Consider the following 14,827-nt stretch of genomic DNA (forward strand, 5'->3'; position numbering starts at 1 on the left):
ACAGCCAGCCCTGAAGTTTTGCTTCCAGCTGGGCTCTGTAGATTCCCAGACCTCTCTTGCTGTGCTGCCCCCTTCACCCTTGGCTGTGTTTTGGCTGGAGGAGGCAGCAGATAAAGCCCTGAAGGCAAGCAGCAGAGCTGGGGATGTGTCAGGAGAGATTGGGCTCTCTTGGTGCAGATGGCAAAGGAGTGAGATCAGCTGCTGGCAGGAGCTGGGGTGGATGTGTCCAGGAGTCAGGGCAGAATCTCTGTCTCTGCCTGATTTTTGTGGCATCTCTTTATTTATTTGTACTTGAAATGTTTTTGCCCTGTTTGTCTGTGGTCCTTTGTCCTCGTTTCTGGGGAACAATGAAATTGTGGGGTGTTTCTGCAGCAGGGGCTATGGATGCAGCTGGTGGCCATATAAGTACAAAGTATTACCCTTATAAATCATTTCGTCACTTTTCCTCCATGAAAAATGATCTGTCTTTATCAGCCCCAAAAAAAAGCACAAATAGAAAAGACAATTTCTTTCAAATGCTGCTCAGTATTATCAGATGGATGACACAGAGATCCCTGCAGGCCTGGCTTTGTCTGGGTTTGTGCCTGTTTTGCTGAAGGCATGGCCATGAGAGCAAAGTGTGTTGAAGCCTTGGGTTATATCATAACAACCAGAATTTGAGTCGACTCTCTTGTCCCAGTGGTGATGGATTTATTCCAGGCCAGAGGAAGTCTCGCCATCCCCAACTTTCCTGACTTGCCATTAAGACCACTGCCATTTCCAAAACAAGTTTTCTGTTCTTTTTGGAGAGAAAAGGTACCATTTGGCACCATTTTGTGTTCCCAATGAGCCCTTTGCTACAAGAACAGGATGGTTTCCCATGAGTGCTCTTGATAGTCTGGAAAAACACTGCAAACTTCTTAACAGGTTCATGAATGTCAGGTTTATGGCATCGTGTGTTTTGGTTTTCTACACCCACCTCTTCCTCACAAGTCCTTGAAACTGTAAATAGAAGGAAGTGTTGGGAATGGCCAATTTGAGCACTGAGAAAAGAAATCTTTAGAGATCTCATCCAAAGGCAAGGATGGACCAGAGCTGACTTCTTATTAAGTGATTTCTCCTCAGTGAAAAGGACTGGCAAGGCAGGATCATCTTTGCCTTTTCCATCAGGAATGTGTTCTGTCATACATGAGGAATAAAGGAGTGATTAGGGGGCAGCTGTAATTGCATTTTTGGAATAAGTTCCTGCTCAGATTTAACACTGTGACATTATGCTGTTTATGATGCATGTAATTAAAACAAAGTAAAAAGAACATCTTTTACTCTGCTGTGGCCTGGTCAAGGAGTCACAGATATGTTGTGCTCCAAGGAAGAGACTGGAAAAGAGAAGAGGGTGCAAGGAATAAGTGGATTGTTTTGAAAGACAACTAAAAAGGGGGAGAAAAGAAAACACTAAAGCAGAGAAAAGCCAGAGATTATCCATGCTTATCCCCAGCCACTCTGTTCATTCCAAGCTTATCAGAATTTCTAGACCCTGGTTTACTCAGTTCCTTTTGTTTGGAGTCCAGCTGCATTTCTGGTGCATGGTGGAGGAACCATGTGCTTTTATGTGTCTCCCCAAGCTCTTGCCCTTCTCTGACACACTACATCACTCTGGGGGTCTGAGAAGCCTGGAGCTGGCAGGAGTAGGGCTGAGCAAACATCTCTCAGCTGGTGAAAGGAATTCCTGGCAACACCTGGCAAGTTGAATCTTACCACACTGTTCTGCATACCAGGGACTTTCACTTGGCATTAGCCCTCAATAAAAAAAAAAAAAAGAAAAAAAAAAAAGAAAAAAAAAAGGCAAAAAAAAAAAAAAGCCGTATTTTCCCAGAGCCAAAATCACACAAACCTCAATAGTGTCCTCCTGCCCGGTCACCAGCCCTTGCTCATGCCAGGTGCCTGGATTGGCAGGGAATGAATGATGAGATTGATCTGCCCAGGGAGGGATATCTCAGCAGGGATTTCCTTGGTTGATTTTATTGGCAAATGTGGTATCATTCTTACCCAGCTCCTGGAAAGAAAAATCCCTTTCCACCCCTAACATCCACATTCCCCACGTGCCCAGCTGAGGACTGGTGCTCATGCACACCCTACTCTTGGGCAAACACAATTTCTGAGGTAACATTCAGGTGTCCAGACTACTCAAGACAGATTTTGATGTGCAGCAAAGCTGATCAGACCTACAAAGCCTGTTGTGCACCCGAAGGTGTAGGGGCAGAAGGTCTTTGATTGGCTGGGCTATGGTCAGCAGTGTGGCTGGGTGATGGCAATGACCATCCCTTCCACCAAGAGGACACATGGCTATCTCCCTGGTTGGTGGTGGCATGTGGAAATGGGGAGGAAATGATCCTTGGCTGAATCAGAAGCTTAAGGGGGAATGGTCTGTGAGAGAGTCCCAACTCTGGTCTCTAGCAAAGACCTCGTTTGGTGATTTCCACTGAAGAAATGTCAATGTCATCGAGAATCTGCAGCTTGGTGATGGATGAAAGATTCTTCTGCCGATGCTTGTACTGCAGGACTTTGTTTTCATTGATGAAAACGTGGAAATAGTCCTGGTCAGAGTAGATTTCGACCTGAAAGAGAGACTGTGTTATGTTCATGTGGCCTTACTGGACCTTGCTTCCATCATGTCAGGGAGCTGCTGGATCTGTCCACCCACTTCAAATCCTGCCAGAGCTGACACACACACTGCTCACTCCCACTCTGGGAAAAAAGAGGGAATAACTGACTTTTTCCTTTCATGATAACAAAATTTGGTGGTAATGCAAAGCCTAAATTTTAAACAAATGCAGCATCCAGGGATTATTGCTGGAGCTCTGCACATCTGTGCCAGAGTTGGCTATAAATCACCAGGTTATAACAGGATTACTAATAGGAGACAAAGCCAGAGAGGGGGTGTTGCTGGGTATGCTGTAGGCAGGAAAGGCAATGGGGAGCACCCCAATATTGGCTGGGTTATTCCTGTTACACCTGAGGAGACCTGTGGGGTGACAGAGTTACCTGAAAGGGCTCCTTTGCTTTGAAGGGGAAGGTGCTGTTCACCTCTTCCTGCCCCCAGTGGCTGTTGAGGAAGGAGTTGCAGACAATTCTGGAGCTGGAGAGGCGAGGGTTAAAGTGGAGAGCGATCTGGTCTCCAGGATCACAGAGCAAATTAATTTCAAACCTAAGACAGTGAGAGAAAAGGGATGGAGAGCTGTGAACGATGCTTCTGACCTTTGTGAGCCAGGAGAGCTGGGAGCAGAGCTTGTCCTTACATGCTTGAACTGGAACTGGTCTCACCCTTGACCACGATGCTCCATCCAGGACAGATTCCCTCTGGGTGCAGGGCTTCAAACTGCAGACAAGAAGGAGGACACAGCAAGGTGGCAGAGATGCACTGCCCCACTCAGTCCTTACACTTCTTTCTCACATTTTCATTGTAATCTTCTTTCTCTCTCCTTCCCACACAAGCACATTCTCTATCCCCATGTTTTTCTCACTCCTAAGTAATCTCAGAGACTCTAAACTGATAAGAAATCAAGTTTCTATGACATCCAGTTGATGTGGTGGGATTTGTTGTCCCCGAGGTCTTTTGTAAAGAGCTGAGCGGGATCAGAAAGCAAAAATTAAAGAACTTGAATGCCTTCATTGTTGTCAGGACACAAAGATATTCTGCTTCTCTCTGCACCTGAGCAATACAAAATCTGAAGCAGAAAACTTTGTGATGCTTTGAAGCAGAGGAACAGGTGTAAAGTGACATCCAGTCTGAGCTCATCCAGTGTTACATGGCTGATTCTTCTCTCAAGTTCCTGCCTGAGCCCCTGTTCTACGTGCTCTCCCCATCTCCAAGGTTAAACTTGCATAAAATGAGCTGGAAAATGTTCCTTTCTGAATAATTCATAGTTTTATTAAATAACTCATTTTAATAAGAAGTTCTTGCCATTTCACCCCACTTTTTTTCTTTTTAGCACTCTAATGATCTTGCATTTCTGAGCATCCCCTCTCACAAACTTGCTCACATTAGGAAAATTTCCCCAGCCTTGGCATCTCCACTGCCAGTTGTGTGCCTATTTCTCCCTTCCTATAGCTCAGGACTTCAACTTCCCTGTTTCTTCCTCTGTCACAAGTTCTATTTCCAATGCTTTTTTGGGATATGCATGTCTTTGGGCAGGAGCTGAGACATTTGGGCAGGAGTTGGCAATGACCAACCTCATACCTTTGTGCCTGGCCACTTTTTAGGACCCCACACATGGGCACTGAAGGGCTCTGACGAGTGCTCAGCCCCTGGGGCACAGAGAGCTGCTGGAGCTGATGAGTTCTGGATTCAAAGAGCACGATGGCAGCACCCAGCTTCACCTTGCCTTGACCCTTAGTTTGCAATCATTACACCAACCCCAGCAAGAGACACAGCACACACAGGAAAGAGCTGTTCCCTCTTTGCTGCTGGATGAAAATCGGTCCTGTTGCCCGTTACTGAGCACCACGAAACTCAGTTTTGCACTAGCCTGGACCAGACTGACATAGAGGAGCAGCAGTCTAAGTAGCACCCCTGTGTTATTCAGGATTTCTACCTGTGTGGCCCTTCTCTTCCACTTTGCTTTAGCCACGGCCAGACCCATGCTGTCACCCAGGCAGCCCGGCAGTGCCGCACCGCGTCCCCAGCGCTTACCCGCAATGCCATCGCTCGCCAGCCCCGCACCGCAGCCCAGCCCAGGCCACGGACAGAGGGGTTTTTATAGATGCTGCCGGCCAGGAGCCCACGTGTGCGGGGACTGGCATCACCAGCGGGCTGAGGTCTCCTGTCAGAGCCGCCAGGCACGGCCGGGATGGGGAGCAGCAAATCCCGCTGAGCCCGGCGGGGCCAGCCCGGCTAATCCGGCCCCGCTGCTGCCCGCGGCGCTGGCTCTGACGTGATGGAGCCGTGTGGTCCAGGGGCGTCAGGTGTGTCTAAGGCATGAAGGACAGATGCGGACTCCCAAACACCAGCAGTCATATCCACCTCAAGGTCCAGAGAGAAGGGAGGTGGCAGAGGAGAAGTGGTGTCTCCGACAGCTACACCCTGACAATCGGAGATTGCTTTTTTCTTCCCGTTTTCTTTTTTCTCTCTTTGTGAGTCACAGCCTGGCCTGAAATTAGCTGATGCCAGCTTTGTCACAGCCACTTTTGCCCCTCGTGGCGCCCGGGGCCAGCCAGGCTCGGGATGCTGCTGTGCTGAGCTCAGCATGCCCTGGTTCCACATTTCCCTTCCCTGCTGGGGACAATACAGGGATTTGGGAGCCGGGTGAGTGCGCCTTTGTCCAATATTTCCTGACATGGAAATGCACCAAGCAATGAGCAGCGTTGAAATGAATTTCAGTGATGAGGTGTTTTCATAAGCTAGGGAAGGGAGGGATAGTTGTGCATCCTCCCCCCTTCCTGCAGTGTCAATGTCTTAAAACCATTAAGCACTGTCCCCATCTCTGCATGCATGGGAGGCTGTGATGGTCCTTGGCTGGTCCTACAGGAATCCATGGCTTTTGTGGGCTAAAACCCCTTTAGTGTATAAGCCACAACGCTGGGTATTATTTAATCTTTGTTTTATTTCCAGCAGATAAGCAGAATGATAACTACTATTCCAGGCTCTGTGCCCTTGGCAGGCAACTAAAAATGCAATTCAGCCGACATAGAAGCCAAGAGCTCCTGGGACTGAAAAAGCCAAGTCCCAGGCCAGGATTTGCTCATTTGGACTTACAAAACCAAGCCTTGTGAAGCGGAGCTGTGCCCTGGTGTCTCCCGGCTCTCCAGGCGCTGCGCTGGGGAGCAGGAGCAGAGCTCTGTGCTACAGATGGCAGCATTGGGACGTGCAAGGAAGCCTGAGCCAGCGGCAGAGGTGCCCAGCTGGTGTTGGAAGGACGGGGACGGGGACAGGACATCCCACCTGCCACTCCTTGTGTTGCTGAAGGATGATGGACATTGGTGTCTCCAATCTGTCGAGCTGCATCTTTCGCCTTCAGCCTTTTCAGCCCCCAGATTATCACTCCCTCCTCATTCCTGCTGCCTGCAAGGGACTGCAGGGAGAAAGGGCTGCTTTTGAGATACTCACAGTGATGGTGGGCAGAACCAAGCAGAACTGCTCTCCTGTGTGTAGGAAAGGAGGGGTCTGCTAGCTAAATAAGTGTGCCCAGTTTATCATAATTATATCAGCGAGTGGGGGTAAGGCTTGGGCACTGCAGAGCAGGTTGTGTTCAGGCAGGCTCAGCTCCTTCTCAAAGGGTCAGTCTGGGTCACCCAAATCCAGACAGACCTTCCAGAACTGTTTCCCACCAGACCAAATCAGGGGATATGATTTCCCCAGAGCACACCTCTGTGCAAAGCTTCTCTAAAGTTGCTTATCTGCTGCCTGGCAGTATTTACACCTCCTCTGCAGCCATTTCATCTTCTTGAAGGAATTCCTAAAACTCCCCCGTGCAAACAGGGGTCAGTCCTGTGCTCTGGCCATGCTGCTTTAGGAATGTGTTACCCCAGGAAGTGTTTGGGGTGTTGCTTTGCTGGCTCTCCCCCATTCCCTTTCCCCCAGATCTATGGCTCTGCAATAACTTGGGCTCTCTCTCCACCACTGCTGTCTACAAGGGACTGGCCATGTCAGCGCTATGCCAGGGCTGGATGCTGTGAGTGCTCCTGTAGGCTTAATATGGGAAAGAAAATGCAGCTAAAACATTTGTGAGAAACCTTGGTGCCACAGACACCAAGGTATCTCTCTATTTCTGTGATCTCACGCTTCTGTGCTTTATGGAACTGGCCAGGAGAGGGCTGGAGAGTGCAGGCAAATCCCTGAGACAAATTATAACAAAATTCGCACATGCTTCTAACTCTAACTCTTCTCTAACTCTGGAAGAGTCTGATACAACACCTGCTGCTGCTCTGGGACAGGGGTCAGTGCTGCAGCCTGCAGCTCTCATCCCTGCTGTAAGGAGACTCCAGGCTCTCTGGCAGGAGAATCTTGCAGCTGCTCAGCCCAAGCATCCCGAGGCAGCTCATCAGGGAGCACCAAAGGAAAACATCACACCCTGTAAGGTGGCAAGAGAAACAGGGGGAAGCTGACACCCTGGCACACGCTGCTGGGCTCCAGCTGAGCCTCCTGCCCCTCACTGCGGTGTCAGCCCCGCTAACGAGAGCAGCCTCGGTGCTGGCAGCTTCTGGGAACAATGTGCTTGTCAGACTTTCCATTCTTTGGCCTCCTGTTAGCATGTCCCATCATCCTCCCAGTTAGGCACTGGCGCTGGGGAAGGGCATGTTCTCTCCCCCAGCAGCTGTCTGGGTATGGAATTCTGCTTTTATTCTTGTGGATAGTAAGAAAAGGAGCTCGGTTCTGTCCCGGACAGTGCTGTGAATGCGACTCATTGCAAGTGAAGTGTCTGCCTCTCATTGCTCTTTCCCCACACTGGTGGAAAGGGGAAGGTGATCCCGCCCCTCATGAACCCACACAAGTGCAGCCGAGGCCAAGCCTGGAGCTGCTGCTATCCCCGGGCCAGCTCCTGCTCCCTGCTCAGGACTTCCCTTCCACGGCTTTGAGGAGCGGGGATGAAAGGCAAGGGAGTGGAAACACAAAGCATGCCTGGTTTATTTTATTTATGACTGGCCTCTGCTTAAAAGGAAACCAGCATTATCGGTCCCAGCACCACCAGGTCAGATGAGTAAACGAAAGAGAAGGGTTTCGTTTATGATTGGGAGCTCGAGTTTGCTCTTATAAGGGCATCCTACCAGGCACTGCCTGCTGCCACTTTGCTGCTGCTCCTGTCAGGGATGGCCAGGTCCAGCCAGAAACTGAGCCAGGGTCTTCCAGAGGTGGAAGCCCTGAGGCAGAGAGTGGCTGAGATCAGGTTGTACCTACCCCTCCTTCTTTGGCTTGGGGCAGCCACCTGCGGTACAGCACAGCATCCCTGCAGCCAGCAGATCCCAGTGGGCCCCTACCCATACCTGCTGCGCTGTTATCCTGCCAGGCTTGGTGAACCTGACTGTGCTTTCCTCCTCAATTCCTCAGGGAGAAGGTGGTAGAACCACGTCAGAGTAGGTCCCTTTACCCTCACCAGTGACTCCAGCTGGAAAGGAGTGCTGGGTTTGGGGAATGGCTGGTGCCGATCGTCACCCATCGCTCCTGCTCCGTGAGGTGCAGGCAGAAGGTAAACACACAACCTGACACAGGCTGTTGTTTAATGCTTGGGGGTTTTAGAGCCAATATTTGATGATCCGTAAATAATTGCCCTGTTGTATATGCAGGGACCTGATTTATCCTGCTCCTTGATGACACCTTTCAAACTCCTCAGGGAGACATCTGTCTCCCTCTTCCTGGTGATTGATGGAGAAGGAGGAGAGCTGGCACTTGGCCCCGTTGTGCTCCTCAGAGCTGGCGTGTGGGTGTGCTGCTTGTCCCTCCACAATGGCTCAGAGCTACAGCAATGACAGATCCTCAGAGGGAGGGAGGTTATGTATGAATTCTCCCTGCTCACTCTTATGTTGAGTCCCTGTTCCTGAGGAGCAGCATCAGCATTGTCAAATCCCCCTTCATTCCCCATTGCTAACTCTTGCCAATTCAGAAGTGCTTCCCAGCGGCTTCCCAGGTGAGGTGTGTCTCTGGGAGCCATTCTTCCTCGGTTTGAGCAGCTCTTATTCCATGTTGAATGATTTACCGCCCCAAAGCAGAGGGGGAGGACGAGGCACAGCACTGGAGGGGCTGCAGCTTGGCCGTGTGCTCTGCTCCTGCGCAAGTAACAGCACAACCATTTCCTGCTGATGCTCCCCCTGCAAGCTCTGTGCCAGCCCCTTGGCCAGGAAGCCCACGTGGCAACAGGCCTGAGCACGGCACAGGTGGGCCACGTTCCACGTTTCAAAGCCTGTGCTCCTGCCCCGGGGAGCAGCGCGTGGGCTGCAGCCGCAGTCGTGCGCCCGCAGGTGGGTTTGGAGAAGATGCAGAGGAGAGGAAAGCCTGGAGCGGTGGAAAGAGGCAGGGAGGCAACCTGTGAGGTTTTAGGGATGCTCTGGGGTTCAGGGAGCAGCCAGTCACAGGTGTCTCCCATGTGCTGGAGCCCTTTGGCTATTGGCAGGTTTCATGGGGACTGTTCAGGTCTGCGGAACTTTGGAATTTGTGCCGCCCTGCTTTTTCACCATTTTCTATTGAGATTTATTAAGGAGTCATTTATATAAGGAGTCATAGGTTCTAACATCATAAAAACTTTTCCATGCCCTTGTTTGATATCCTCATCACACCTGAAAACATTTGTCCCACAGGCTGCATCCTAGAGAAGGTCCAGTTTGGGGTCAGATGGTGACTGGCACCAAAGGAGGCAGAAAAACTCTAAAAAGAAGAAAACAATGAGACCATCAGTATCACAAAAATTTCAGCCTCCTCCAGCCAGATGCTCAGCCCAGCCCTGAGTGGCCTTTCCCAGGCACAGAGAAGTGCAAATAATACTTATCCAGGAAGAAGCTGTGCCAAGGCCAGAGCCAGCTCAGCCCCTTCCCAGCAGGCAGCCAGCCTGGGGAGCTCTGTCCAAGAGCCACCATCCATCAGGGGGGCAGAGATGGTGCTGCCTCCAACCAGGATGAGCAGTTTTTCCTCCAGGCAGATCAGTGGTGGTCAGGGCTGGGACACAATAGATGGCATCATGCTGGGCTCCTGGAGCTGCTGATAGACGTGTGAACTCCACCCCAAGGAGACCACCAGGGAGCTTAGAGGAGTTTGGAGGCATTTGCTGGGGAGGAACTCTGGGTTTGGTCAATGAAAAGGGCTTAGGGACTGAAAGGCTTCTAGCTCTGGGAGCCAGAGCATGTCCTTCCTCCACCTCTGAGTATTTGACCACTACTTGGGAGCCAGAGCATGTCCTTCCTCCATCTCTGAGTATTTGACCACTCCTTGCACCACCACTGCTTCCTTCTCTTGGTCCTGTGGCACTGAGGCACCAGCTCGTCATCTGCCCTGCTGCAACAGAGGGACAGTGACAGTAGAAGAAGGGATGTAGGGTCCACTCCCCATCCCAGGCTCTGTGGGAAGGTGGAATGACACAGGGGTGAGTGGCAGGAAGGATATTTTCAGCCCGGCAGGGTGTGGCACACATCTAAAGGTATGAGGACCAGCAGGACCCCACACAGATCTGCTTCAGGCCACCCAGTCAACAAACCCTTAAGCTTGGAGCACTGGTCCCCTCCACGTGGGCTCTGACCTTTCCTGCTGGTGGCTGAGGAGAAGTGCTGGGTGTTGCAGCAACCTACAAGAGGCAGCTGGGGAGGAGGATGCAGCTTTTTGCTGTTTCGGAGAGCAGGGAGGAAGAGGAAGGGCTGCTAGCAAAGAGCGAAACTAGAAAAATGACGACGATGACAAAAAACCTTCTCCCATTTAGGGAAACAAATGCATTTGTTTCCTGATGTGACCAGGATAGCTCAAAGCAAGAGACACAGGAGAGGCACACGTTCAAGCTGCTGAGTGGCAGCTCTCAGGTCCCAGGTTTCAGCTGGAAGGGACCAGAGGCCCCAGCAGCCCCCTGAGCCCCTGACCTGCCCAGGGGCCAGGAGGTGCCTTTGCCCAAATGCCTCTCTCCTTTGCCTGGCTCCCCTCCAGCCTCTCCCCCAGCCACGGTCCAGCAGGAGCTGCCTTGCTGTCACACCCCAGAGCCAGACAGGAGCCAAGGAGGTGGTAGCCAATGGTGCCACATTTTTTGGAGATTTTGGGGCTCGCAGAATGGTACCACATTTTTTGGAGATTTTGGGGCTCGCAGAATGGTACCACATTTTTTGGAGATTTTGGGGCTCGCAGTTGTGCTGAGAAATGAAGAGGGAGAATCGTGGCCTTCCCCATAGCCATGCCTGGTGCTGCCCATCCTGTTGCTGGAGCTGGAGGAGCAACAAGCCCACCTCCACCTCATGAGCTCCGCTCCTCTTTGCCCCTTCCCGCAGCGAGACTCCCTGGCCCTGGCCCAGCTCCTCATTCGCAGACAGTGAAATTGTTCTTCTCCAGACAAACAAGCAGGCAGCCCCTGCCCCAGGGAGCCTGTGGTCAGGACAAGGAGATGCCATGTTACTTGGTTTCTTCTCTCTTTTCATTTTGGCTTTTAGACTTGCAGATGGGCTGCCACAAAGTCTGGAGGCAGGTCCAGCTTCCAGTGACTCCTGGCTTGGGTGGAGGCTGAATCCAGGCTGTTGATTTAGTCCCTCTCTATTTCTGGTGCTGGCTTTATACGTAATTTGATTCTATACAGTTATGGCTAGAACTAAGTAGAGCGTGAGAATTTCAGCACGGGAGGTGAAGGGATGCTCTATGAATGAAACATTTGTTAGTGCAAGATTTCAGCAAGAGGAAGGGACACAAACTGGCAGGAAGAGCACAGTGTGGGGGGATCAAGGGGTTTAATCCACAGAAGGCTCCACCCAGACCCACCCACACTTTGGTTGCAGTTTTCCTGCCCATAGAGCAGCTCTGGGAATTGAGGTTGAGTCCTGTCTGCATCTCAGTAGCAGTTCAGGAGAAGCCAAGGCATGCTCAGGAGCTGAGGACAGAGCTGCAGCTCCAGAATGTGCTGTATCCATCTTCCCTGCTCCTGTCACGGCTGATGGTGAGTCTCCAACCCCTCAGGGCTGTGGAGCAGGCTCAGAGGGAAATGCCATTTGCTGCAGCCAGGGGCAAAACTCCCACTGATGGAAAAGGACAAGGACTGCAGGGGTTTGGCCTTCACCTTCAAGAGAGAGCTGTGGTAGCTCTGACCTGCCTCAGCAATTCATCAGTCCTGGTTTGTACTTGATGTGGATCGTAGCCTGGGGAGATGTTATCCAACTATGACTCCGCTCCTCACATCCTCTGCTGCTACTCCTCCTCCTCCTTTAGATCTCTCTGATGGGAGAAATTATCTTGTTTTCTGGAGCTTTTACCAAACTGCAAGGGGTTTTCCAAAACATCTGGAACAGCTCATGGAGCTGGAGTGGAGTGCAACGCTGAGGGTGGAAACAGGGTCATGGAAACAGAGGCACCCTGTTAGATTAATGCTTGGGAGCGACACTTGGGACGGCTGAGTTCAAATCCTCACCCCACTCACAAAGGAAAACAGCTGGCAAAGGACAGTGAGACCCTCTCCACACCCCCACATGCCTCTGGGTCCTGCTGCCCAGGAGGAGGACCCACCAGTGCCCACCTCGGCACAGGGATGTGACTCTGTGCTCTGAGGGCAGTGTGGGTGTTCTGGTGTCCCAGACCCAAACCCTGCTGCTATATTCAGGCTGTGGGAGGAGCTCTAGAAAGAAGCCAATATTTTGCAAAGGGCAATGAGGCCCCTTGGGTTATTTGGAGGCTGCCAGCTTGGCATCCATCACTGCTGAAATACTGAGATGGCTTTGAATACAAAGCAACATGTAGTTAATTAAAAGAGGGGTGTAACTGATGCCAAGCCCAGAAAATGATGAAAATAGACCTCTACAAACAACTCCATTTCTACAGGGCTAGGATTTGGACTGATAAAGAGGATCTTCTCAATGCCACAGCCTTGGCTGTGTGGTTTGATTTGGCGTCAGGCCGTGGTACAAATAGAGCTGGAATGGAGTCTGCTGCTCAGATAAATTGATAAATTCTAACAATGCAAAGCCATCACAGCTCACCTGATGGGAGGACAAACGGGGCTGGGAGGTGCAGTTGTCCTGGGGAAGTGTGTGGGGTTCACAGTGGGGTTGCAAAGTGATTGGTTCTTGAGCCTCCCCAGTTTTACCTGTTAAGGGAAGGAATAAAACTCTTCTGGTAACATTTTTAGACAGCTGCTAAAAAATAAGCCAGATCACTTGACTTGGTGCAAGCCAAAATTGCCTTTTTTAGTACAACCACAAGGAGATTCTAGGAAAAGGGAAGGTGTGATTTATAGGATGGGACAACCTCTTTCTTGGAAAGGAAAATATGTGAAAGCCATGACAGAACCATGACTTTTAGCCTTATTTTAGTGGGACAACCTCTAAAAACATTTCTGTGGTCCCTCAGAGGTAATCCAGGTTCCCAGGGCCAGTCCTCAGATTTGTGATTTCAAAGACCTGCAGTAACTCTGACTGTGTCCCATCAGCTGTGCTGGGGTGAGGATGGAGGGTGCATTTCCTGTGGATGTGACAATGGGGTGAGAGCAGGGAGGGCCATGTCCCCAGCTCTGGTGTCCCCTTGCCAAGAGGAGGGTGCCACATTGGGAGTGTCCAGGAAAAGTGCCCCAGAAGTGATTCAGGGCCTGGAAATGTTGCTTATGCAGACAGGGTGGAGAAGCTCAGTTTATTTTTTATTATTTTTTGTTATTTATTTTAGCACTATATATTGAAAAGTTCTGGCTGATGGATGATGATATCCCTAAATATCAGGACTGAGAGGGGAGAGGGTTTCCTGGGCCAACAGGAAAAACAGGATAAGATCAAATGAATGAATACAAAAGGGTATAACTTTGGTCTGGAATGAACACTAAGGTCATCTGAAAAATTTAAATGGAGACTGGAACACTCTATCCCCCTGCACTGACTGCCATGAAATCCTTAACTTCTGCTGAGAATATTTGGGAGTTCAGGGTGAGGGATTCTTGCATGCTGCGGCTGTGCCTCCACCTGCCAGCCCACAACAGGCTTGCAGGTTTTAAACCCAGATTTAAACACTGATGGCCTCAGGCTTTCCTATCCAGGCAAGAAAACAAGCTGTGAAAAAAGTAAACATGTCACTGAGGTATTTTCCTTTCAGATGGGTTGATCTTTCCAAGCTCAGAGAAAGGACACAAGGAAGCTGCTGTCAGACATGAGGATACCAGCCTTGACTTCACAAATATTTGAATAATATTTGCTGAACTCTATGTGTTATTCCAGAAAAAAAAATAGAAAAAAAAAAAAAAAAGGGAAGAGAAAAGGTTTCACTGGACTCTGGCAGATGTGATTCCCTCAGGTAACCTCACTGCTCACCCCAGGCTCAGCAGCTGCCATCACCACCGGCTGCACTTGTCCTGGCGTGCCTGGATGGAATCCTTGTGGCATCCAAAGCTCCTTTTAAAAGGGGTGGTGACCCATGGGGGGGGCACCATGCATGGCGCAGCACCACGAGACCCTACCCCATCTCCATCACAGCCCACAGACACAGATGGAATGCTGCCACAGGGATGGGCACCATGCACAGATGGGACATTGTCTATGCAGGACCTCCCTCGAGCGCCCTTGCTGCTGAGCTCCCTCTGTGGTTTCCTGTATTTGAACCCCTTATCACAGCCCTGCCTCCAGAACATGTGCTTGGGAGGGTGAGTTTTATGGGTTGATAAGGTTTTATTGCAGCCAGACTTATTAATGGATGTCTGAAATAAAGAGATGAGCCTGAGGAGATGGGGTCTAGGCAGCTCCAATTTCCACTAAACTCAGTAGTCTGAAAACAGGTTTTAAATAAAAGCCAGGCAGTTTTGAGTCCAGCTCAGGCATACCTAGGAAGGTCCTTGTCAGAGAGCTCCAGGGCAGTTGCAGTTTGTACCTAGAAATTGGTTTTCATTGAAATATTTATTTCCATCCCCTGGCAAGAGGAAGCAGCCACAGGGATGTGGTGTATGCAGTACCCTGTACACACCTTGGCCCTATAACACACCTCAGGAACCCCTCAGAACCCCAGAACAGTGAGGGCTCCCCACTGCACCCCACTAGGCCATCCCACCAGGTATAGAGCAATTTGCACCCTCTTCTGCCTCAGTTTCCCTCTCCACTCCATCATCAGCCTTCCCTCCAACATGGGCCAAGTTCTTCTCTTGGCAGCAGTTTGCATTTAACTTTTTTTCTTCTATAACATCAGATTAGAAATAAATTAAACTGGCCAGTAATGACT

General features: G+C 50.5%; 1 protein-coding gene across 1 annotated transcript; it reads right to left on the reverse strand.

Annotated features, from left to right (window-relative positions):
• Positions 1-2,052: 2,052 nt before the first annotated feature.
• Positions 2,053-4,681, reverse strand: GRIFIN (galectin-related inter-fiber protein). Its single transcript, XM_068207425.1, has 4 exons — positions 4,670-4,681; positions 3,276-3,355; positions 3,022-3,184; positions 2,053-2,594 (listed from the first exon to the last, which is right to left on the reverse strand). Exons 1-4 carry the CDS (start codon positions 4,679-4,681, stop codon positions 2,430-2,432), a joined length of 420 nt encoding a protein of 139 aa, XP_068063526.1. The 3' UTR covers positions 2,053-2,429.
• Between the last annotated feature and the right edge of the window lie 10,146 nt (positions 4,682-14,827).

The sequence above is a fragment of the Anomalospiza imberbis genome, chromosome 16, assembly GCF_031753505.1.
Source record: "Anomalospiza imberbis isolate Cuckoo-Finch-1a 21T00152 chromosome 16, ASM3175350v1, whole genome shotgun sequence".
Taxonomy (NCBI): domain Eukaryota; kingdom Metazoa; phylum Chordata; class Aves; order Passeriformes; family Viduidae; genus Anomalospiza; species Anomalospiza imberbis.

Bases quoted from the DNA above. Each gene is read 5' to 3' on its own strand.
- GRIFIN (XM_068207425.1), bottom strand. The intron at 3,185-3,275 runs GTAAGGACAAGC...TCACTGTCTTAG, and splicing joins ACCAGTTCCAGTTCAAGCAT to GTTTGAAATTAATTTGCTCT. The intron at 2,595-3,021 runs GTAACTCTGTCA...TCTCTCTTTCAG, and splicing joins AAGCAAAGGAGCCCTTTCAG to GTCGAAATCTACTCTGACCA.